This window comes from Pseudophryne corroboree, chromosome 2 (genome assembly GCF_028390025.1).
Source record: "Pseudophryne corroboree isolate aPseCor3 chromosome 2, aPseCor3.hap2, whole genome shotgun sequence".
NCBI lineage: Eukaryota > Metazoa > Chordata > Amphibia > Anura > Myobatrachidae > Pseudophryne > Pseudophryne corroboree.
Window position 1 is genome coordinate 402,647,225 of NC_086445.1, and position 26,475 is coordinate 402,673,699.

Here is a 26,475-nt window from a genome sequence, read left to right on the forward strand (position 1 = left end):
CTGGCAATGCTGGGGGGGGGGCATTATTTGTTTATCTGGCAATGCTGGGGGGGCGGCATTATTTGTTTATCTGGCAATGCTGGGGGGGCATTATTTGTTTATCTGGCAATGCTGGGGGGGCATTATTTGTTTATCTGGCAATGCTGGGGGGCATTCATTGTGTATCTGGCACTACGCAGGGGGGCATTACTGTTGCAAGGCCACACCCACTTTCCCAGGCCACACCCACTTTCACAGGAATGCGTGCGCATTGGGGGGAGGAGGTAGCTCTTTCAGAGGTTTTATTTTCCGAAAGTAGCTCACACCCCAATTAAGGTTGGAGACCACTGATATATAGTAATGCTCACCTGGATGCAGTCAGAATGCCGACAGTGGAATCCCAACGATAAGTACTGGGGTTAGGATTAGGCAGTAGGGCAGGGCAAGGGTTAAAATACTTACTGGGATCCACAGGCATTTTGAGCGTCAGGATCCTGACTGTAGGTATTCCAATACCATTCCTGCTCACCTCATTCCTAACAGAAGTTAAGCATTAATATGAAGGGGAAGGGGGGTAGGGATGAAATAGAGAGAATCCTTCACCACGTGATCTGGATAAAAGTGTCTGGGAAATTAATTTGCAAGGCCAACTTTTCATCTACCTTGCCTATCTACCTCTTACTGTAAGTGTCTCTCTTTGCCCCTGTGTTTCAGTCTACCCACCATTTCGTACTAATTGATGATTGACAAATGAAGGCCCTGCTACCTAATGTGCACTTGCTATATTTTCGTAGCTCAGTTTCTGATGCCAGAATTGGCCGCCAATCACATTTTGCTTTGTTTGCCCAAAAGCTACGCGCATAGTCTAGAAATGGTTTGCCAGAAACAACCACATACATAAAATTCTCACTGAATGCTACTACAATTTGAGCATGGACACCAAGGGGTAAATTTACTAAGGTGGAGGTTTTTTTTTTAGAACTGGTGATGTTACCCATAGCAACCAGATTATATCTATTATCTTCTAGAAGCAACTAGGTAAATGTTAAGTAGAATCTGATTGGTTGCTATGAGAATTTAGGATGGATAACAGCAACAATCCCAACAATAAAAAAGCCATATACTGTATAGGTGTATTAGTGTTCATTCTAGCACCCTGCACATGTCACAACCCGTGCAGTTCCTCTTAATTGCCTGGGCTGCCCCCCTCTCTGCTGTGGTGCTTTCAGCACAGTCTGGTCTGTACATCTGTGCCGAGATACAGACCAGAGTGTGCTAGAAGCACCAGTGCAGAGAGCGACACCCCAGGCAGGAAAGAGGAACTGCACAGGCTGCGACAGGTGCAGGGTGCTAGAACGAACACTGCTAGGTGTATCTTCTGACTAGTGCACTGTAATCATCTAGCGGCCATTTTTTTTTTTTTTTTTAAAGAAAAACTTTTACATAGGGTGGGAACACTATATAGGAGTAAAATGAACAAACTGTACACAACATTACTAATGCTTCTCAATGACCAATAAAGTACTGGCTAAAGGACTAAAGAAAAGCGTTGCCAGTCTTTTTGTGATACTGGTACAAGCCTTCATATAGCAGTATGAGACAATGGCTTAAAGAATATACAGTATATGGAAACACAAATATTAGTAGAGCCAGTTAGATAGCTAAACACATAAGTGGACCCACATATGTAATTTCAACTTTCTTCTTTGCAAGAATTAAAGGTGATCTGTATGTTACATACCGTCACATCAGAATCCTCCTTTGGTGCAGCTCTTTTTATTTTGACAGCAACTCCACTGATGGGTGACTGTGCTTTTAAATTGAGTGCCGCCACATTGCTTCCTGGCCTACTAGTCATATGTCCATGGTTACCAATAGTGACCACTTTGGTCTGTCTGTTGGCAGTAGGAGAACTAAGGTGGGACACAGGGCTAGTAGGTGCTGCTCCTGATTCGACACGTGCGCTATTGTTTTTTTCTGGGCATGGTGGATGGATTCTCAGAGCTGTCTCTCCATTTTCTGTCTTTTTCACCTTTATACTAGTGCTTGTAGAACTTCCATCAAACACTATGAGAGGTCGTTTTCTTCCACTTTCAACACTGAAACAAAAACATTGCTCAGATTATTTTACATTCAAACAGCAATGCAGCAGTAAACCGCACTAAACTAATCTGTTTTGACAACATCAAATTATTGTCTGTAGCTTGCTCAAGTAAATTAAGTAGTAGAATGCCCTGTACAAATTTCTCCAATCTTGTAACAATGTATGAGACACAATCTTTTATGAATGAGGTAAAGCATATTGGAATGTACCTTAACATTTGCCTTTGTATGAATAATAAATACTATCTATAGTATCTACCACTGCAATTGTAAACAAGAATTACCTGTAGGTAGGGGTGCAGATGTAGGATGGGGAGAGGGTTAATGTGCTACTTTATGTATTGTATAATGGTCACTGATGTCCAATGAATTTTATAATGGTCACTGATACACACTCTCCATCACCTGGGGCATATGCCCCACCCCTTTCCTTCTTTCCCTACCTGCGCCCCGCCAATTCTCAGAATGGCCGTGTCAATTTCTAGTGGACTATGGGAATGAAAATTCCTGAATATGATAATACATGGGGCTTTTTAAGATACAGCTATTCAGTTATTAGCCGTACAATTTCCAGTCATCTTACTTTGTCTGTGGCTCCATGTGCTTCTTTTCACCCCTCTTACTTTCCATCATTTTACCCCACCGGCTCTTGGGTAAAGGTCTCTGAGGAAGGGGCATGGCATGAAGGACAAATATCTCCGTTAGCTTCTCTTTGTCATTCAATGCATCTTCAACCGCAATATTTTTCTGAATCAGAATATAAAAAACAGGCACATTAGAAATGGATATTTCCAAAGACATACACTACATGACTGATACATAATAAATGTGTTGCAGACTAGTAACATATCAGACTTAGAATTACTAATTGCACAATATAATATGCTAAATATAATTTTTTGACTTTGCTATTCACACCAACCTGGGATATAATTGTAAAACAATACTGTTAACAAAACAGCAATGAGGGCCTGTTACTGTGCACATAAGAAGACCAAACAAAGAATATTTAAGACATTACATAAAATGAAAACACAATCAGAAATATATTAAAGGCAACAGTTATCTATAGTTATAGCTAAAAATGTAAAAAGATGGTTCTATCCTGCATATATGCCAAATGACTCTTCAGTATGAACTATCCAATGTGCACAACTAGAAGAAGCATGGAGCGTACTGTATAACGAAGTTCAACGTACCAGAGAGAACTGAGGTGATAAGAACAATGTGTCACCCAAAGTGACCCATAGGGCTGTGGAGTCGGAGTTGGTAGAAATGTACCGACTCCAGCTTCTTAATAAAAACTCATATAAATGTCAGTAATCACATTAGCATATGTACAGGCATTTTGGTAATGCTACATCGTATAGAATGAATACTAATGATGCCCCTGATTTAGAAGTAGTGCAAACTGCACTTTTTAAACAAACCATGGAGCACTGCAAGCAAGGGGCCTGATTCACATGTGTTTGGAAGGTGCATCACTGCTGCTTTACTTTAACAGCAGCGATGCATAGATATGGTAATGTGGCAGTAGGCGTCTGATATAAGTAAACACCTTCTGCTTGCATTTGTGATTCAGTGCTGTGTCCTCGGATGCATCATCGGATCACTTGTAACACCATCAGCCAGCTGCACGACCCCACAGGGTCACGCAAGCCAGCTGCCGCACCTCCTACCAAGAGGCCAGGAAATCTATGTCTTCCAATGGAGATCCTAGCATCGCCTTTCCCTCAAAACAGAGAAGACATGCCTCCATTTTGGGAAATGGAGGCCATCGCCACCAACTTCCTGCCTCCAAACGGCTGCAGACTGTCATTCTCTTGATGTCTGCAGCTGCAATGCGTCAGACGGGTCCTGCACATGTAGTAGCAGCCAACCTCATGCCACAGATCCGTCGGGGTCTGAATCAGGCACAATGGGATAAATTTACTAACATTCGTAATTTTCCGTTTGAGGTCAAAGTTCAATCACGAATGACATCGAAAGTGTAAATATGCAACTTTTTGAATTGATTACGACTAATTTACTAAGCTGCCGTATTTTGCATTTTCGGTTTTTCCGATGTCGATGTCATTCGTTTTTTTAGGCAGTGTTTTACGTGAGTGACTTGTAAAACACTGGCGACTTTAATACAATGAATCTCGGCAGGATCTGAGAGATCCGTGCTGGGCTTCATTGTGACCTTGTAAAAAAAAATAAAAAATGTTTAAACTTAAAAAAAAAAATTGCGTGGGGTCCCCCCTCCTAAGCCAAACCAGCCTCGGGCTCTTTGAGCCGATCCTGGTTGCAAAAATATGGGGAAAAAATTGACAGGGGTTCCCCCATATTTAAACAACCAGCACCGGGCTCTGCGCCTGGTCCCAAAAATACGGGGGACAAAAAGCGTAGGGGTCCCCCGTATTTTTGAAACCAGCACCGGGCTCCACTAGCTGGACAGATAATGCCACAGCCGGGGGTCACTTTTATATAGCGCCCTGCGGCCGTGGCATTAAATACCCAACTAGTCACCCCTGGCCGGGGTACCCTGGAGGAGTGGGCACCCCTTCAATCAAGGGGTCCCCCCCTCCAGCCACCCAAGGGCCAGGGGTGAAGCCCGAGGCTGTCCCCCCCATCCAATGGGCTGCGGATGGGGGGCTGATAGCCTTTGTTGTAAGTTATGAATATTGTTTTTAGTAGCAGTACTACAAGTCCCAGCAAGCCTCCCCGCAAGCTGGTACTTGGAGAACCACAAGTACCAGCATGCGGCGGAAAACCGGGCCCGCTGGTACCTGTAGTACTACTACTAAAAAAATACCCCAATAAAGACATTACACACACACCTTGAAAGTATAACTTTAATGCATACATACACACCACCATATACACATACTTACCTTATGTTCACACGAGGGTCGGTCCTCTTCTCCATGTAGAATCCATGGTGTACCTGTTGAAAAAATTCTACTCACCAAATCCAGTGTAGAGGGCTCCTCGGGTAATCCATTTGTAATCCACGTACTTGTAAAAATAAAAAAACGGACACCCGACCACGAACTGAAAGGGGCCCCATGTTTTCACATGGGACCCCTTTCCACGAATGCCAGAAACCCCCTCTGACTTATGTCTAAGAGGGTTTCCTCAGCCAATCAGGGAGCGCCACGTTGTGGCACCCTCCTGATCGGCTGTGTGCTCCTGTACTGTCTGACAGGCGGCACACGGCAGTGTTACAATGTAGCGCCTATGCGCTCCATTGTAACCAATTGTGGGAACTTTGTGGTCAGCGGTGAGGTTACTTTCGGTCACCCGCTGACCACAAAGTTCCCACAATTGGTTACAATGGAGCGCATAGGCGCTACATTGTAACACTGCCGTGTGCCGCCTGTCAGACAGTACAGGAGCACACAGCCGATCAGGTGGGTGCCACAACGTGGCGCTCCCTGATTGGCTGAGGAAACCCTCTTAGACATAAGTCAGAGGGGGTTTCTGGCATTCGGGGAAAGGGGTCCCATGTGAAAACATGGGGCCCCTTTCAGTTCGTGGTCGGGTGTCCGTTTTTTTATTTTTACAAGTACGTGGATTACAAATGGATTACCCGAGGAGCCCTCTACACTGGATTTGGTGAGTAGAATTTTTTCAACAGGTACACCATGGATTCTACATGGAGAAGAGGACCGACCCTCGTGTGAACATAAGGTAAGTATGTGTATATGGTGGTGTGTATGTATGCATTAAAGTTATACTTTCAAGGTGTGTGTGTTATGTCTTTATTGGGGTATTTTTTTTGTAGTAGTACTACAGGTATCAGCGGGCCCGGTTTTCCGCCGCATGCTGGTACTTGTGGTTCTCCAAGTACCAGCTTGCGGGGGAGGCTTGCTGGGACTTGTAGTACTGCTACTAAAAACAATATTCATAACTTACAACAAAGACTATCAGCCCCCCATCCGCAGCCCATTGGATGGGGGGGGGGGGGGGGACGACAGCCTCGGGCTTCACCCCTGGCCCTTGGGTGGCTGGAGGGGGGGGACCCCTTGATTGAAGGGGTTCCCACTCCTCCAGGGTACCCCGGCCAGGGGTGACTAGTTGGGTATTTAATGCCACGGCCGCAGGGCGCTGTATAAAAGTGACCCCCGGCTATGGCATTATCTGTCCAGCTAGTGGAGCCCGGTGCTGGTTTCAAAAATACGGGGGACCCCTACGCTTTTTGTCCCCCGTATTTTTGGAACCAGGACCAGGCGCAGATCCCGGTGCTGGTTGCTTAAATATGGGGGAACCCCTGTCAATTTTTCCCCCATATTTTTGCAACCAGGACCGGCTCAAAGAGCCCGAGGCTGGTTTGGCTTAGGAGGGGGGACCCCACGCAATTTTTTTTAGAAAAATTAACACTTTTCCATCCCCTTCCCACTGATAAACATGCACGGATCTCATGGATCCCTGCATGCCTATCCAAACACGGGATAAAAAAAAGCAGGTCTGTTTTTTTTTTAGCACTTTTTTACGATTTGTATTTCTGCACGGCAGTGTTTGGCTATTGTCGGCAGTGTTTGTGATTTGCACTTTTTAGTAAATTCCCGATTTCTACCAAATTGCAGGCGTATTTGACCGATGGTGTATTGATTCGTGATTTTTTCCTAGGACTTCCAAAATATTACGAATGCCCTCATCACTGCCGTGAATTTTGCTTAGTAAATTACCGAGATGACACTTTGAAGAAAAAACGGCATCTCGGTCAAAATCGGGACCTTAGTAAATATACCCCAATGTGTGCAAATGCATGTTTTTGTTTTTTTGCTTGCAGTGAAAACGCAGCATGAGTTTACATGTTGCACGCACATACTGACCAGATCTGTTTTTACATTGCATTTTAGAGTTAGGATAGGCTGTGTCCCCAGAACTTTTTAATTTGTATTAGAAAAGTATTCTTGTTCAGAAATATTAATAAAAATAAGATTTTACTTACCGATAAATCTATTTCTCGGAGTCCGTAGTGGATGCTGGGGTTCCTGAAAGGACCATGGGGAATAGCGGCTCCGCAGGAGACAGGGCACAAAAAGTAAAGCTTTTCCAGATCAGGTGGTGTGCACTGGCTCCTCCCCCTATGACCCTCCTCCAGACTCCAGTTAGGTACTGTGCCCGGACGAGCGTACACAATAAGGGAGGATTTTGAATCCCGGGTAAGACTCATACCAGCCACACCAATCACACCGTACAACTTGTGATCTAAACCCAGTTAACAGTATGATAACAGCGGAGCCTCTGAAAGATGGCTTCCTTCAACAATAACCCGAATTAGTTAACAATAACTATGTACAATTATTGCAGATAATCCGCACTTGGGATGGGCGCCCAGCATCCACTACGGACTCCGAGAAATAGATTTATCGGTAAGTAAAATCTTATTTTCTCTATCGTCCTAGTGGATGCTGGGGTTCCTGAAAGGACCATGGGGATTATACCAAAGCTCCCAAACGGGCGGGAGAGTGCGGATGACTCTGCAGCACCGAATGAGAGAACTCCAGGTCCTCCTTAGCCAGAGTATCAAATTTGTAAAATTTTACAAACGTGTTCTCCCCTGACCACGTAGCTGCTCGGCAAAGTTGTAATGCCGAGACCCCTCGGGCAGCCGCCCAAGATGAGCCCACCTTCCTTGTGGAGTGGGCCTTTACAGATTTAGGCTGTGGCAGGCCTGCCACAGAATGTGCAAGTTGGATTGTGCTACAGATCCAACGAGCAATCGTCTGCTTAGACGCAGGAGCACCCATCTTGTTGGGTGCATACAATATAAACAACGAGTCAGATTTTCTGACTCCAGCTGTCCTTGCAATATATATTTTTAATGCTCTGACAACGTCCAGTAACTTGGAGTCCTCCAAGTCACTTGTAGCCGCAGGCACTACAATAGGCTGGTTCAGATGAAATGCTGACACCACCTTAGGGAGAAAATGCGGACGAGTCCGCAGTTCTGCCCTGTCCGAATGGAAAATCAGATATGGGCTTTTGTAAGATAAAGCTGCCAGTTCTGACACTCTCCTGGCCGAAGCCAGGGCTAGAAGCATGGTCACTTTCCATGTGAGATATTTCAAATCCACCTTCTTTAGTGGTTCAAACCAATGAGATTTTAGAAAGTCCAAAACCACATTGAGATCCCACGGTGCCACTGGAGGCACCACAGGAGGCTGTATATGTAGCACTCCCTTAACAAAGGTCTGGACTTCAGGGACTGAAGCCAATTCTTTTTGAAAGAAAATCGACAGGGCCGAAATTTGAACCTTAATAGATCCCAATTTGAGACCCATAGACAATCCTGATTGCAGGAAATGTAGGAATCGACCCAGTTGAAATTCCTCCGTCGGAGCACTCCGATCTTCGCACCACGCAACATATTTTCGCCAAATTCGGTGATAATGTTGCACGGTTACTTCCTTCCTTGCTTTAATCAAAGTAGGAATGACTTCTTCCGGCATGCCTTTTTCCTTTAGGATCCGGCGTTCAACCACCATGCCGTCAAACGCAGCCGCGGTAAGTCTTGAAACAGACAGGGACCCTGCTGAAGCAAGTCCCTCCTTAGAGGTAGAGGCCACGGATCTTCCGTGATCATCTCTTGAAGTTCCGGGTACCAAGTCCTTCTTGGCCAATCCGGAACCACTAGTATCGTTCTTACGCCTCTTTGCCGTATAATTCTCAATACTTTTGGTATGAGAGGCAGAGGAGGAAACACATACACCGACTGGTACACCCAAGGCGTTACCAGCGCGTCCACAGCTATTGCCTGCGGATCTCTTGACCTGGCGCAATACCTGTCCAGTTTTTTGTTGAGGCGAGACGCCATCATGTCCACCATTGGTCTTTCCCAACGGGTTACCAGCAAGTGGAAGACTTCTGGATGAAGTCCCCACTCTCCCGGGTGAAGATCGTGTCTGCTGAGGAAGTCTGCTTCCCAGTTGTCCACTCCCGGGATGAACACTGCTGACAGTGCTATCACATGATTCTCTGCCCAGCGAAGAATCCTTGCAGCTTCTGCCATTGCACTCCTGCTTCTTGTGCCGCCCTGTCTGTTCACATGGGCGACTGCCGTGATGTTGTCCGACTGGATCAACACCGGTTTTCCCTGAAGCAGAGGTTCTGCCTGGCTTAGAGCATTGTATATTGCTCTTAGTTCCAGAATGTTTATGTGAAGAGACGTTTCCAGGCTCGTCCATACTCCCTGGAAGTTTCTTCCTTGTGTGACTGCTCCCCAGCCTCTCAGGCTGGCGTCCGTGGTCACCAGGATCCAATCCTGTATGCCGAATCTGCGGCCCTCCAATAGATGAGCACTCTGCAACCACCACAGAAGAGACACCCTTGTCCTTGGAGACAGGGTTATCCGCAGGTGCATCTGAAGATGCGACCCTGACCATTTGTCCAACAGATCCCTTTGGAAAATTCTTGCGTGGAATCTGCCGAATGGAATTGCTTCGTAAGAAGCCCCCATTTTTCCCAGGAATCTTGTGCATTGATGTACAGACACCTTTCCTGGTTTTAGGAGGTTCCTGACAAGCTCGGATAACTCCTTGGCTTTTTCCTCCGGGAGAAAAACCTTTTTCTGAACCGTGTCCAGAATCATCCCTAGGAACAGCAAACGAGTTGTCGGCATTAACTGGGATTTTGGAATATTCAGAATCCACCCGTGCTGTTTTAGCACTTCTTGAGACAGTGCTAATCCCATCTCTAGCTGTTCTCTGGACCTTGCCCTTATTAGGAGATCGTCCAAGTATGGGATAATTAATATGCCTTTTCTTCGAAGAAGAATCATCATCTCGGCCATTACCTTTGTAAAGACCCGAGGTGCCGTGGACAATCCGAACGGCAGCGTCTGAAACTGATAGTGACAGTTTTGTACAACGAACCTGAGGTACCCCTGGTGTGAGGGGTAAATTGGAACGTGGAGATACGCATCCTTGATGTCCAAGGATACCATAAAGTCCCCCTCTTCCAGGTTCGCTATCACTGCTCTGAGTGACTCCATCTTGAACTTGAACTTCTTTATGTACAGGTTCAAGGACTTCAGATTTAGAATAGGCCTTACCGAGCCATCCGGCTTCGGTACCACAAAAAGAGTGGAATAATACCCCTTCCCTTGTTGTAGAAGAGGTACCTTGACTATCACCTGCTGAGAGTACAGCTTGTGAATGGCTTCCAAAACCGTCTCCCTTTCGGAGGGGGACGTTGGTAAAGCAGACTTCAGGAAACGGCGAGGTGGATCTGTCTCTAATTCCAACCTGTACCCCTGAGATATTATCTGCAGGATCCAGGGATCTACCTGCGAGTGAGCCCACTGCGCGCTGTAATTTTTGAGACGACCACCCACCGTCCCCGAGTCCGCTTGAGAAGCCCCAGCGTCATGCTGAGGCTTTTGTAGAAGCCGGGGAAGGCTTCTGTTCCTGGGAAGGAGCTGCCTGTTGCTGTCTCTTCCCTCGACCTCTGCCTCGTGGCAGATATGAATAGCCCTTTGCTCTCTTATTTTTAAAGGAACGAAAGGGCTGCGGTTGAAAAGTCGGTGCCTTTTTCTGTTGGGGAGTGACTTGAGGTAGAAAGGTGGATTTCCCGGCTGTAGCCGTGGCCACCAAATCTGATAGACCGACTCCAAATAACTCCTCCCCTTTATACGGCAAAACTTCCATATGTCGTTTTGAATCCGCATCGCCTGTCCACTGTCGCGTCCATAAAGCTCTTCTGGCCGAAATGGACATAGCACTTACCCGTGATGCCAGTGTGCAGATATCCCTCTGTGCATCACGCATATAAAGAAATGCATCCTTTATTTGTTCTAACGACAGTAAAATATTGTCCCTGTCCAGGGTATCAATATTTTCAATCAGGGACTCTGACCAAACTACCCCAGCACTGCACATCCAGGCAGTCGCTATAGCTGGTCGTAGTATAACACCTGCATGTGTGTATATACTTTTTTGGATATTTTCCATCCTCCTATCTGATGGATCTTTAAGTGCGGCCGTCTCAGGAGAGGGTAACGCCACTTGTTTAGATAAGCGTGTTAGCGCCTTGTCCACCCTAGGAGGTGTTTCCCAGCGCTCCCTAACCTCTGGCGGGAAAGGGTATAATGCCAATAATTTCTTTGAAATTATCAGCTTTTTATCAGGGGCAACCCACGCTTCATTACACACGTCATTTAATTCTTCTGATTCAGGAAAAACTATAGGTAGTTTTTTCACACCCCACATAATACCCTGTTTAGTGGTACCTGTAGTATCAGCTAAATGTAACGCCTCCTTCATTGCCAAAATCATATAACGTGTGGCCCTACTGGAAAATACGGTTGATTCGTCACCGTCACCACTGGAGTCAGTGCCTGTGTCTGGGTCTGTGTCGACCGACTGAGGCAAAGGGCGTTTCACAGCCCCTGACGGTGTTTGAGTCGCCTGGACAGGCACTAATTGATTGTCCGGCCGTCTCATGTCGTCAAACGACTGCTTTAGCGTGTTGACACTATCCCGTAGTTCCATAAATAAAGGCATCCATTCTGGTGTCGACTCCCTAGGGGGTGACATCCTCATATTTGGCAATTGCTCCGCCTCCACACCAATATCGTCCTCATACATGTCGACACACACGTACCGACACACAGCAGACACACAGGGAATGCTCCTAACGAAGACAGGACCCACTAGCCCTTTGGGGAGACAGAGGGAGAGTTTGCCAGCACACACCAAAAGCGCTATATATAACAGGGATAGCCTTATAATAAGTGCTCCCTTATAGCTGCTTTATATATATCAAAATATCGCCATAAATTTGCCCCCCCTCTCTGTTTTACCCTGTTTCTGTAGTGCAGTGCAGGGGAGAGACCTGGGAGCCGTCCTGACCAGCGGAGCTGTGAGAGGAAATGGCGCCGTGTGCTGAGGAGATGAGCCCGCCGGAAAAGGGGCGGGGCCTGTCTCCCGCTATTTAGTGAATCCAGGCAGGGGTTAAATATCTCCATATAGCCTCTGGGGGCTATATGTGAGGTATTTTTAGCCTTTATATAGGTTACATTTGCCTCCCAGGGCGCCCCCCCCCAGCGCCCTGCACCCTCAGTGACTGCGTGTGAAGTGTGCTGAGAGGAAAATGGCGCACAGCTGCAGTGCTGTGCGCTACCTTTAGAAGACTGCAGGAGTCTTCAGCCGCCGATTCTGGACCTCTTCTGACTTCAGCATCTGCAAGGGGGCCGGCGGCGCGGCTCCGGTGACCATCCAGGCTGTACCTGTGATCGTCCCTCTGGAGCTGATGTCCAGTAGCCAAGAAGCCAATCCATCCTGCACGCAGGTGAGTTCACTTCTTCTCCCCTCAGTCCCTCGTTGCAGTGATCCTGTTGCCAGCAGGACTCACTGTAAAATAAAAAACCTAAGCTAAACTTTTTCTAAGCAGCTCTTTAGGAGAGCCACCTAGATTGCACCCTTCTCGGCCGGGCACAAAAATCTAACTGGAGTCTGGAGGAGGGTCATAGGGGGAGGAGCCAGTGCACACCACCTGATCTGGAAAAGCTTTACTTTTTGTGCCCTGTCTCCTGCGGAGCCGCTATTCCCCATGGTCCTTTCAGGAACCCCAGCATCCACTAGGACGATAGAGAAATAAATATTTTATGTTCAAAGTATCCTGCTAATTTATGTGGTGGTGATGACAATGCCTTATGCTACCAGTTTACTACAGTAGATTTGTTACGCATAATATCCATTTGCCATTCATGCAGAAGTCGGACAGTCATAAAATAAGGGGGTTGGAGTTGAAGGTTTTGTGTACCGACATCACAGAGCTGGTGACCCATTAGATGTCACTGTTCTGAACACATATCACAATGATTTAGCGCATCTGCAAATTAAAAAGAAAGTGCCAATCGTACATTATTACATTTACAAAGGTTCCCCTTCCTATTTGCAGACACTATGCTTGACGCTCATCGTTTTGACACACCAGAATAAAAGCATCATAGTTGAATACAAGGATATTTGTTAAGGTCCCAATATACTACTGCAACTTCTCCGAGGGGAGAAGTCACATACGATCTCCCTTGAACTGCCCGGCAGCTTCCCGGGAGGCCGGATCACACACAATACATTGTATACAGTCCTTTTGCATACGGTGTATCGTATGCGATAACCAGCCAAGGCTGCCGTAGTGTTCACTCTAGAATCCGGGCAGGGCGCCGGACCTAGAGGGGCACTAGCGTGCGCGCGCGGCTTCCATTCAAAATAGGGGACGGGGTAATTGCGGGTAATAAAAGTGGGCGGTTCAGCCCGCAGACGTAAAAAAGAGGGGGCATGGGCGGCATCACTGTTGGGGGCATGCCCAGCACCTGCAGAGGTGCTGGGCTTCCCCCAAGCGCTCTCTCAGCGTGAATGGATGCCGCGTGAAGCTGTGAGGGCAGAAAGCGGTCGGCAGTTTTAGCAGGGCGCCGCAGAAAGGGAAGGGCGGGTTCTGCCCTTAATAAAAAAAAAATTAAAAAAAAAATTGGGAGGGGCGAGGCGCCCTGCTAAAACTGCCTAGCGTGAACACTAGTGCCGAATCCGATAAATCTATAGTGCAGCCCTTGCGATCTCCAGCTCTGATCCGATGTGCACAGGACCGTGCATCGAATCGGAGGTAATACACATGCCATTTAACACTTTTCATTCGATTTCTCGGCCCGATGCGTCAGAATTGGATGAAAAGGGCCCAAATCGCACTAGTTTATGGGCACCTCAAATCTATACACGACTTCTCACAAATAAGCTGAATGTAAAATCTTCGATAATTACTTATGTGAATCCTTAACAGTGGCACAATAGACAATAATCAGAACCACATTCTTTTGTTTGCTATTTACAGCTGAAGAGGCTGCAGATGGCGCATAAATATTATATGCCTGGCTGGAACTAGACTACCTCTAGAATGGCGTCTAGACTAATCCAAGATGCAATAATGGGCCTAGGGCTGAGATAGCGATTCTATCAACTCTGCTATTGCTAAAATCGTCTGTAAAGAACCGCCTAGAAAAAGATAAAAGACATCCACAAATCTGTGTATGCATTAGCAGAATCGCAGTTGCGGCTACCCTAAAACACTCAAATCAGAATGCAGTTGCAACGGGCGACATGTTTTTGAATGCGACGTTCGCAGATGACGTCAGATACACCCCCCTGAAAACGACCATGACATGCCTGCGTTTTCCCAACCACTCCCCAGAAACGCCATGTTAACACCTAAAAATGGTCACTTCCAGTCCATCAAAATGCGTTCACTTTACAATTAGGCTGCAAACGCAGTACGATCGCATTTTGCTCTTTGCTCATGCACAATGTTTTCTCAGCATATCCAGTCTGCCAATAATCGCTCACTGCGTGCAATCTCACATTTGCAAACGGTAGTGAATCAGGCTCATAATTCACTAAGGATTGCAACTGCAAAGCTGATTGCAGCAGCTTTACAACTGCAATCCTTAGTAATGCAAATGCAGGAGGTGCATAGCACCGGTTAGAGATACATACCCATGCTTCTCTCACAGTAAAGGTGCATACACATGGTGAGATTTTAAGTAAGTGGCAATTTTGACTATGAGAGTTCCCTTGAACTACCCGAAGCCCAGAACCACCAATTTTGACAATATGCGATTTTCACTATTTTTTCTTGCGATACCGACCCCATGGGAGCGCTCATGGTTATCGCAAGCTGTGTACACACGGTGTGATATGTGCTAACTTTTCGTGCTTGTACAACTGACTCTATGGAGCATCAGCAACTCCCCAATAAGCAGGGACATCTTCCCTTCTTATGGTCATCTCAAGTTGTTTTATATTTTTACAAGACTGTAATAATTACGATTTTATGTAAGTTTTATTAAGACTCAGGTATGTATGGATAATGGGCACATATTAATGGAGTAATATTCAGTTTCCCTATCTGCTGCGGACAGCAAAGTTGGGTATACCCGGGAGTGATCTCAGCACGATATGTCGAATCAGAACGGTGTATCGATCAGTGTGTATGCCCAATGTGCGTGCTCCTGTTGTCGCTAGTGACGTTGTCAGGTTTGATGTGCTGCACATCAAACCTGACAATATCGCTAGTGTCCTGTAGTAGGTTAATGAAGGCCGGAACATGATCATTCTGTCCTTCATTAACATCGCTCCAGTATATACAGGCAATTTGGGCAGATGGGCATTCCTATGTCGTAACAAATGCCCGTTGCTCCAGTGTGTACGCCCCTTTTTGCTACACAGCATACAGCAGCAGCATGCCAGCCCCCATACTCGTACAGGGGTGGTCATTCCGAGTTGTTCGCTCGCTAGCAGTTTTTAGCAGCCATGCAAACGCTATGCCGCCTCCCACTGGGAGTGTATTTTAGCTTAGCAGAAGTGCGAACGAAAGGATCGCAGAGCGGCTACAACGTTTTTTGTGCAGTTTCAGAGTAGCTCAAAACCTACTCAGCGCTTGTGATCACTTCAGACTATGCAGTTCCTGTTTTGACGTCACAAACACGCCCTGCATTCGCCCAGCCACGCCTGCGTTTTTTCGAACACTCCCTGAAAACGGTCAGTTGACACCCAGAAACGCCCACTTCATGTCAATCACTCTACGGCCACCAGTGCGACTGAAATGCTTCGCTAGACCCTGTGTGAAACGACATTGTTGTTGTAATAGTACGTCGCGCGTGCGCATTGCACCGCATGCGCAGAAGTGCCATTTTTTGCCTCATCGCTGCACAGCGAATGAATGCAGCTAGCGATCAACTCGGAATGACCCCCAGAGAGAGATGCATCAAAAGTTGCCCATAGCAACCTAGCAGCTTGTCATTTTATAAACTGTGGTGCTAGATAAATGTATTTGAGTTTGAGTTTGAACAGAGATAAAGTACCGACCAATCAGCTGTCATTTTTTCTAGCACAGTCGGTAACACAGCAGACGCGGATTGGGTGGGACTTTATCTCTCTCCAAGCTTTGATAAATCTCCCCCACACCAGCATGGTCCCCCCCTAACTGGGGCACAGGTGCTGTACCCGCGCTATGCCGCACCCTCTGCCTCACCTGGCCTAGAGACAGCAGCAGGAAGTCCCTGGAGAGCAGCTCCGGGTGCAGCAGATCACACTCCGGCCTCACATCACCCGAACTACTAGCTCCCAGAGCCATGGCTGACAGCTCCAATACAGCGCTCTGCGCCGCGCCCGGAAGTGGCGTCAGAGCTGCGCTACATATAGTGCACTGCACAGGCAGCTGTCGGATTTTACAAGTGCTCCATAGAGACAGAAATCTGTATAGCGGATACATAGCAGGGAGGCATAGAACAACACTGTGTCGGCCATAACCTACCTGAGAGATGCACTGTAATATAGGATTTTATCCAGAGGGGTGTGTTTTTGTACACATACCCAAACCAAAGATGGCGGCGGCAGATTTCTACAGGCTATCACGTGGTTAGTGCCAATGTCAGGGTGGCACGTCACGTACCACGGGAGTCCCGCCCCTTGGGATCACGTGACAGTGACAGAGAGGAGGCCCGGGGCAGCCACAGAACATCCAGGTACTGCTGGCCCGCACACTCTTCCCCCTACATACATACATGCATACACCTGTGTGCAGCGGCCACACATGCAGCTCCTGTGTGTAGTGTGGCATGTGTACGCTGCGCCCATCTGTGTGTGATCTGTGCCAGGCATTGGCCAGAGCTGTGAGAATGCTCCAGGAAATATCAGGTAGAATACCATACGTCTATTTACATCATAGTATGGGGAGTGGGCGTATGCAGTAAATCGCTGATTAATTGCATTGGCAGAAAATAATGTTGCTTGTACTAAGGTGAAACATTTGTCATGCTTCTCCATATACTCCTTACATACATGTTATGTTATCATTTGTACTGCACGTATGTGGTGGTGGTCCTGCTATTTGTCATGCTGGTGGTATGTGTTTGGCCAGCATTCACCCAATATACATACTGTGCTGTGCATGCTGTGTGTCAGGGCAGCTTCCACCTGTGCCCCAGATGCTATGCTGTTATTGCTGCTCCCAGTGCAGCCACTGACTGACTCACCAGGTGAAACCTGTTCCTAATGGATGTAGTGCAGGGTTGTGCAGGAGACTGGGATCAGGCTGCAGCCTGCAGAGACTGCTACTAGGCAGCTTCTGAGTATGGTGAGCGTGACATTGACAGAAACCGTACTTGTGATTTCCCAGCTTTAGTATTAGGAACTGGATAACACTTCGAACAGTGGAAGGAAATAGATAACCTATACAAATAACATTATTATTATATACTATAGCACAGTTTTTCAACCACTGTGCCGTGGCACACTAGTGTGCCCTGAGCAGTCTCCAGGTGTGCCGCCATAGAAGCACAGCCAGGCCCGTCAGTGTTTTGCCGCTACTGAGGCCCTGGAACGATCAATACTGGTGGGTTTAGTGATTGCAGAGCCAGTTCTAATTTTGTGCCTGGGCAGTGTTGGGCTCTTCTGGGTTTCTCAGATGCGTTACCTATTGAGAAGCTGCGACATGACATCCTAGGACATGCGACTGCACCATGCATCACCATTATATTTGAGTGTGCCTTGGCAATATTGAAATCTTGTTCAGTGTGCCGCGAGTTGTAAAAGGTTGAAAATCTCTGTACTATAGTACTCTGTCCCCGTATATAGTGTTGTGGCACAAAATAATCTGTTCCCATCACTATATGGTGCCTCAGTATTGAGAATATATAATTTATTGTGTGTTCTTAGTATTATTCTTTTTCTTTATATGGTGTCCCACAAGGGGTTCTCAAGCGCTTTCCAAAGTACAGAAACAGTATAAGCAAGATTGAAAAAAAAGTTACTTAACATTGCATGATATGGACAAGATTTCTAACCATTACTGTATCAGCAGTCATAATACCTAAATAAGCAGCATGGTGGCAGAACCGTTCTAGGCAGTTGGGGATGGGATGACGACTGCTTATTTGTTACCTGTGTGTTCATTGCATGGCATAAAGAGCTGTCATTTTAACAACCACTAAAAACTCCCCAGAACAAATTATACATGTTGATGTTCCATATACGTAATGCTTGGGACCAGAATTTTGTATTTAGTTTTCTGCTGCGGGGTACACTGGGCTCCACAAGGATAGACATTGGGGTGTAGAGTAGGATCTTGATCCGAGGCACCAACAGGCTCAAAAGCTTTGACTGTTCCCAAGATGCATAGCGCCGCCTCCTCTATAACCCCGCCTCCCTGCACAGGAGCTCAGTTTTGTAGTTGGTGCCGCAGATAGCAGGCACTTAATAGAGGGGCTGCTCCTAGCAGCCCTAAAGAAAGCTTTTTAAGAAGAAAAGTGAAAACTTCAAGGGCTGCAGCAGTGTGTAGATGTAGGGAGACATTCACTGCTGCAGCTCCATCTCTCCCTAGCGGCACTGTACACTCCCGCGGCCTGGTTGCCGGGTAACTACAGCGGGAGGCTCCGGTTTTCTTCCTGTCAGGCACACACGGCTGGGGCTCTCCGGGATCGCGTGGCCGCGCTTCGGGAGGTGGTGAGTGGGTCCCGTGCTGTATCGCGATCTGGCACGGTCGGTGGGTGGCGGGCCGCGCGCGCTGGCGGTGGACACTGTGGCATACAGGCGATCCCACTAGATCACCAGGGCATGGGTGCAGGTCAAGTTTTCTCTCTAAACCTTTTTAGAGTAGCCCACATTACCAGGTGGTTTTGCCAGCAGAGGGGATAAGGCTTAGACCTGGAGCCCCTCCCCCAGCGCGCCATTTACAGTAAATGTTCCCGCCCTGGAGCTTCATATCTGTCTCTCCCTCACTCCCTGTCAGTGTTTGGGTGCCATTTCTCTCAGCTACACTGTTCCTGGGACTGCTTGTGCAAATCCTCCTTTGTAAAGCCGCCTGATAGTCAGCGTTGTGACTTTACAAGACCCTAAGTATTCTACATGTCGTTTAGACAGTGATAGTTAAGAAAAAGTGCATTTAGTCAGGGTTCTCTGGTACAAGTGCCCTGTGATATACATTCAGTTTTTTACTGTGCAGTGTAATATCTATTGACTACATAGCTATATATATACTGCTCAAAAAAATAAAGGGAACACTAAAATAACACATCCTAGATCTAAATGAATGAATTATTCTTATTAAATGCTTTGTTCTTTACATAGTTGAATGTGCTGACAACAAAATCACACAAAAATTATCAATGGAAATCAAATTTATTAACCCATGGAGGTCTGGATTTGGAGTCACAATCAACATTAAAGTGGAAAAACACACTACAGGCTGATCCAACTTTGATGTAATGTCCTTAAAACAAGTCAAAATGAGGCTCAGTAGTGTGTGCGGCCTCCACGTGCCTGTATGACCTCCCTACAATGCCTGGGCATGCTACTGATGAGGTGGCGGATGGTCTCCTGAGGAATCTCCTCCCAGACCTGGACTAAAGCATCCGCCAACTCCTGGACAGTCTGTGGTGCAACGTGGCGTTGGTGGGTGGAGCGAGACATGATGTCCCAGATGTGCTCAATTGGATTCAGATCTGGGGAACGGGCGGGCCAGTCCATAGCATCAATGCCTTCCACTTGCAGGAACTGCTGACACACTCCAGCCACATGAGGTCTAGCATTGTCTTGCATTAGGAGGAACCCAGGGCCAACCGCACCAGCATATGGTCTCACAAGGGGTCTGAGGATCTCCTCTCAGTACCTAATGGCAGTCAGGCTACATCTGGCGAGCACATGGAGGGCTGTGCGGCCCCCCAAAGAAATGCCACCCCACACCATTACTGACCCACTGCCAAACCGGTCATGCTGGAGGATGTTGCAGGCAGCAGAACGTTCTCCTTGGCGTCTCCAGACTCTGTCACATGTGCTCAGTGAGAACCTGCTTTCATCTGTGAAGAGCACAGGGCGCCAGTGGCGAATTTGCCAATCTTGGTGTTCTCTGGCAAATGCCAAACGTCCTGCACGGTGTTGGGTTGTAAGCACAACCCCCACCTGTGGACGTCGGGCCCTCATACCACCCTCATGGAGTCTGTTTCTGATCGTTTGAGTAGACGCATGCACATTTGTGGCTTGCTGGAGGTCATTTTGCAGGGCTCTGGCAGTGCTCCTCCTTGCACAAAGGCGGAGGTAGTGGTCCTGCTGCTGGGTTGTTGCCCTCCTACGGCCTCCTCCACGTCTCCTGATGTACAGGCCTGTCTCCTGGTAGCGCCTCCATGCTCTGGACACTACGCTGACAGACACAGCAAACCTTCTTGTCACAGCTCGCATTGATGTGCCATCCTGGATGAGCTGCACTACCTGAGCCACTTGTGTGGGTTGTAGACACCGTCTCATGCTACCACTAGAGTGAAAGCACTGCCAGCTTTCAAAAGTGACCAAAACATCAGCCAGAAAGCATAGGAGCTGAGAAGTGGTCTGTGGTCACCACCTGCAGAACAACTCCTTTATTGGGGGTGTCTTGCTAATTGCCTATAATTTCCACGTGTTGTCTATTCCATTTGCACAACAGCATGTGAAATTGATTGTCAATCAGTGTTGCTTCCTAAGTGGACAGTTTGATTTCACAGAAGTGTGATTGACTTGGAGTTACATTGTGTTGTTTGTGTTCCCTTTATTTTTTTGAGCAGTGTATAAGCTAGTCCAGTGCAGTATTATTGTTTGTAATAACCTCTGCATTGTACAACTGTAACTACATGTGTGTGCATTAGCTTGCTGGGTGAATTTCATTTTCTGTCTCTCACTCAACTTTCTATCCCTATATTCTATAACCTGAGGGGGCTTGGTGCGTCAGGTTTATAATACTGTAATATAGGATATTCACAAGATATACTGTAATTGTATTTTTCTCTGTGAATTTAGTCACCATATCTCTCCTATATCCCCTCTTGTGCTGACTACACTGCGCAGGGGTTTGGGCAAGAGGTATTGTGCTGCTGATAATTGTACTGTGTTACCTGATATTGCAAGTTATATCATGTCTGCTTCTGAGAGTAACGGTTCTGGGGCTGAACACACTACCGGTGTTGCTGACGCCACAGATCCCTATGAGGAGAATATAACAGCTGAGGGCTCTGGTTCTGGGGGCTCCTTGCTCCCTCAGTGGGACTGTGGCAACGGGGGTCCATAATGACCCTCCGTGGGCTACTTTCTCCACACTTCTGAATATGCTAGTTACTAAACTAACGCCCCCTATGGGACCTCCTATGCCGGTTCAATCGTATGTGGTCCCTGCGGCTAACCCGCCGTGGGCAGATAACTTGTCCACTCAATTGAAGAAATTGAACCAGTCTTTGGGGTCGATTCTATTCGGCAACTTAAGAATAGCGCCGGGAATTAGCTCCCGACGCTATTCAATTCAGCTGCTAGTGACCCGCAATTGTCGGGAATTCTTCTCTCATCCCCGGGGGATGAGAGAAGAAACCCGACAAAAGTGCTGCCTCGCGGCCGGCGCGTGGCTGATTCTGTCGGGAATCAGCATCGCCGCGGGTAGTTAAGTCGGAGATTGCCCGTTCTCCCGACAAAACTACCTGTTAAGTCGGCGAGAACGGGACATCGCCGACTTAACTGGAGCTGTATTGAATAGCGTCGGGAGCTAATTCCCGGCCCTATTCTTAAGTTGCCGAATAGAATCGACCCCTTTGACTACTAAAAAGTCTGACCCTCGCTCGCCTAAGACCAAGGGGTCCTCTAAGCGAGCTCTTACCTCCTCACAATCCACTGCTGTCACTGACACCTCGTCTGATGAAGGGGGGGGGGGGGTGCCCTGGGCAGCAATTAGGAACCTCTTGGCAAAAAGTAGCATATATACAGTTGGGCACTGTATATATGCATGAGTCCCCGCCATTATTTTACACACAAACGCAGGACAGAAGCCCGCCGCTGCGGGGGCGGGGCGTCTTTCTCAGCACTCACCAGCGCCATTTTCTCTCCACAGCTCCGCTGAGAGGAAGCTCTCCATGCTCTCCCCTGCAGAAACACGGTAGAAAGAGGGTAAAAAGAGAGGGGGGGCACAAAAATTAGGCGCAAAAAGCTTTATATACAGCAGCTACTGGGTTAACACTAAGTTACTGTGTGATTCCTGGGTCATATAGCGCTGGGGTGTGTGCTGGCATACTCTCTCTCTGTCTCTCCAAAGGGCCTTGTGGGGGAACTGTCTTCAAAAAAGAGCATCCCCTGTATGTGTGTGGTGTGTCGGTACGCTTGTGTCGACATGTTTGACGAGGAAGGCTATGTGGAAGCAGAGCGGGAGCAAATTAATGTGGGGTCGCAGCCGACGGCGCCGACACCTGATTGGATGGATATGTGGAATGTTTTAAATGATAATGTTAATTCCTTGAATAAAAGGTTGGATAAAGTTGAAACCTTAGGACAGTCAGGGTCTCAGCCCATGCCTGATCCTATGTCGCAGAGGCCGTCAGGGTCTCAGAAGCGCCCACTATCCCAAATTGTTGACACAGACACCGACACGGAGTCGGACTCCAGTGTCTGCTATGATGATGCAAAGTTACAGCCTAAATTGGCTAAAGCTATACGTTATATGATTATAGCAATGAAGGAGGTGTTGCACATCACAGAGGAAACCCCAGTCCCTGACGAGGGTTCATATGTATGGGGAAAAAAGGCAGGAGGTGACCTTTCCCCCTTCACATGAGCTAAATGAGTTATGTGAAAAGGCTTGGGAATCTCCAGATAAGAAACTGCAGATTTCCAAATGGATGCTTATGGCGTATCCTTTCCCGCCAACGGACAGGTTACGCTGGGAATCCTCCCCTAGGGTGGATAAAGCTCTAACACGCTTATCCAAGAGGGTAGCCCTGCCGTCACAGGATACGGCCACCCTAAAAGATGCTGCGGATAGAAAGCAAGAGGGTACCCTGAAGTCCATTTATACACATTCAGGTACCTTACTAAGGCCGGCAATTGCGTCGGCCTGGGTTTGTAGTGCTGTAGCAGCATGGACAGATACCTTATCTGAGGAACTGGATACCTTCGACAAGGATACTATATTAATGACCCTGGGGCATATAAAAGACGCTGTCCTATATATGAGAGATGCTCAAAGAGACATTAGCCTACTGGGCTCTAGAATAAATGCAATGTCGATTTCTGCCAGAAGGGTCCTGTGGACTCGGCAATGGACAGGCGATGCCGACTCAAAAAGGCACATGGAGGTTTTACCTTACAAGGGTGAGGAATTGTTTGGGGAGGGTCTCTCGGACCTGGTCTCCACAGCTACTGCTGGAAAGTCAAATGTTTTGCCATATGTTCCCTCACAACCTAAGAAAGCACCGTATTACCAAATGCAGTCCTTTCGTTCACAAAAAGGCAAGAAAGTCCGAGGTGCGTCCTTTCTTGCCAGAGGCAAGGGTAGAGGAAAGAAGCTGCACAACACAGCTGGTTCCCAGGAACAGAAGTCCTCCCCGGCTTCTACTAAATCCACCGCATGACGCTGGGGCTCCACAGGCGGAGCTAGGCCCGGTGGGGGCGCGTCTCCGAAAATTTCAGCCACAAGTGGGTTCACTCCCAGGTGGATCCCTGGGTAATAGAGATTGTGTCTCAGGGATACAAGCTGGAATTCGAGGAGATGTCCCCTCACCGATACCTCAAATCGGCCCTGCCAGCTTCCCCCTTAGAGAGGGAAATTGTGTTAGCTGCAATTCACAAATTGTATCTTCAGCAGGTTGTGGTCAAGGTTCCCCTCCTCCAACAAGGAAAGGGTTATTATTCGACCATGTTTGTGGTTCCGAAACCGGACGGTTCGGTCAGACCCATATTGAATTTAAAATCCCTGAACATATACCTGAAAAGGTTAAAGTTCAAGATGGAATCGCTCAGAGCGGTCATCGCAAGCCTGGAAGGGGGGGATTTTATGGTGTCTCTGGACATAAACGATGCATACCTTCATGTCCCCATTTATCCACCTCATCAGGCGTACCTCAGATTTGTGGTACAGGATTGTCATTACCAATTCCAGACGTTGCCGTTTGGTCTCTCTACGGCACCGAGAATTTTTACCAAGGTAATGGTGGAAATGATGGTGCTCCTGCGAAAGCAAGGGGTCACAATTATCCCATACTTGGACGATCTCCTCATAAAGGCGAGGTCCAGAGAGCTGTTGCTGATCAGCGTAGCACGCTCTCGGGAAGTGTTACAACAGCACGGCTGGATTCTAAATATTCCAAAGTCGCAGTTGATTCCTACGACTCGTCTGCCCTTCCTGGGCATAATTCTGGACACAGACCAGAAGAGGGTTTATCTCCCGATGGAGAAGGCTCATGAGCTCATGGCACTGGTCAGAGACCTATTAAAACCAAAACAGGTGTCGGTGCATCACTGCACGCGAGTCCTGGGAAAGATGGTGGCATCATACGAGGCCATTCCCTTTGGCAGGTTCCATGCGAGGACCTTTCAATGGGATATGTTGGATAAGTGGTCCGGATCACATCTTCAGATGCATCGGCTGATCACCCTATCCTCCAGGGCCAGGGTGTCTCTCCTGTGGTGGCTGCAGAGTGCTCACCTTCTCGAGGGCCGCAGATTTGGCATTCAGGACTGGGTCCTGGTGACCACGGATGCAAGCCCCCGAGGGTGGGGGGCAGTCACACAGGGAAGAAATTTCCAAGATCTGTGGTCAAGTCAGGAGACTTGCCTTCACATCAATATCCTGGAACTAAGGGCCATATACAACGCCCTAAGTCAAGCGGAGACCCTGCTTCGCCACCAATCGGTGCTGATTCAGTCAAACAACATCACCGCAGTGGCTCATGTAAACCGCCAAGGCGGCACAAGGAGCAGGGTGGCGATGGCGGAAGCCACCAGAATTCTTTGCTGGGCGGAGAATCACGTAAGAGCACTGTCAGCAGTGTTCATTCCGTGGACAACTGGGAAGCAGACTTCCTCAGCAGGCACGACCTCCACCCGGGGGAGTCGGGAATTCATCAAGAAGTCTTCACGCAGATTGCAAGTCGGTGGGAACTGCCACAGGTGGACATGATGGCATCCCGTCTCAACAAAAAGCTACAGAGGTATTGCGCCAGGTCAAGAGACCCTCAGGCGATAGCTGTAGACGCACTAGTGACACCGTGGGTGTTCCAGTCGGTTTATGTATTTCCTCCTCTTCCTCTCATACCCAAGGTGCTGAGAATCATAAGAAAAAGAGGAGTGAGAACAATACTCATTGTTCCGGATTGGCCAAGAAGGACTTGGTATCCAGAGCTGCAAGAAATGCTCACAGAGGACCCATGGCCTCTGCCTCTATGACAGGACTTGTTGCAACAGGGGCCCTGTCTGTTCCAAGACTTACCGCGGCTGCGTTTGACGGCATGGTGGTTGAACGCCGGATCCTAGCAGAAAAAGGCATTCCGGATGAGGTTATTCCTACGCTGATAAAGGCTAGGAAGGACGTGACGGCTAAACATTATCACCGTATATGGCGAAAATATGTTGCTTGGTGTGAGGCCAGGAATGCCACTACGGAGGAATTCCAGCTGGGCCGTTTCCTTCACTTCCTACAGTCGGGAGTGACTTTGGGCCTGAAATTGGGTTCCATTAAGGTCCAGATTTCGGCCCTATCCATTTTCTTTCAAAAGGAACTGGCTTCTCTTCCTGAAGTTCAGACGTTTGTAAAGGGAGTGCTGCATATTCAGCCCCCTTTTGTGCCTCCAGTGGCACCTTGGGATCTTAACGTGGTGTTGAGTTTCCTGAAGTCACACTGGTTTGAGCCACTCAAAACCGTGGAGTTAAAATTTCTCACGTGGAAGGTGGTCATGCTATTAGCCTTGGCTTCAGCTAGGCGTGTGTCAGAATTAGCGGCTTTGTCACATAAAAGCCCCTATCTGGTTTTCCATATGGACAGGGCAGAATTGCTGACCCGTCCACAATTTCTGCCAAAAGTGGTGTCATCTTTTCATATGAACCAACCTATTGTGGTGCCTGTGGCTACTCGTGACTTGGAGGATTCCGAGTTGCTAGATGTGGTCAGGGCTTTGAAGGTTTATGTAGCCAGAACGGCTAGAGTCAGGAAAACTGAGTCGCTGTTTATCCTGTATGCATCCAACAAGCTGGGTGCTCCTGCTTCAAAGCAAACTATTGCTCGCTGGATCTGTAACACGATTCAGCAGGCTCATTCTGCGGCTGGATTGCCGTCTCCAAAATCAGTAAAAGCCCACTCCACAAGGAAGGTGGGCTCTTCTTGGGCGGCTGCCCGAGGGGTCTCGGCATTACAGCTTTGCCGAGCAGCTACTTGGTCAGGTTCGAACACTTTTGCAAAGTTTTACAAGTTTGATACCCTGGATGAGGAGGACCTTGTGTTTGCTCATTCGGTGCTGCAGAGTCATCCGCACTCTCCCGCCCGTTTGGGAGCTTTGGTATAATCCCCATGGTCCTTATGGAGTCCCCAGCATCCACTAGGACGTTAGAGAAAATCCACTACGGACTACGAGAA

General features: G+C 47.8%; 2 protein-coding genes across 3 annotated transcripts in view; one reads left to right on the top strand and one right to left on the bottom strand.

Moving 5' to 3' along the window:
• C2H2orf49 (chromosome 2 C2orf49 homolog) overlaps positions 1-16,302 on the bottom strand; it is a 45,172-nt gene extending 28,870 nt beyond the window's left edge. The window contains exons 1-3 of the mRNA XM_063953416.1: positions 16,099-16,302; positions 2,666-2,829; positions 1,721-2,078 (exon numbers count right to left, since the gene is read on the bottom strand). Of these exons, the coding sequence (XP_063809486.1) occupies positions 1,721-2,078; positions 2,666-2,829; positions 16,099-16,200 (624 nt within the window). The 5' untranslated portion in view covers positions 16,201-16,302. The remainder of the gene's footprint in view (positions 1-1,720; positions 2,079-2,665; positions 2,830-16,098) is intronic.
• Positions 16,303-16,308: 6 nt separating this feature from the next.
• TGFBRAP1 (transforming growth factor beta receptor associated protein 1) overlaps positions 16,309-26,475 on the top strand; it is a 103,221-nt gene continuing 93,054 nt past the window's right edge. The window contains exon 1 of one of the 2 annotated variants that reach the window (XM_063953415.1): positions 16,309-16,591. The gene's annotated coding sequence lies outside the window, so the exon portion shown is untranslated. The other variant, XM_063953414.1, reaches the window with a different exon arrangement.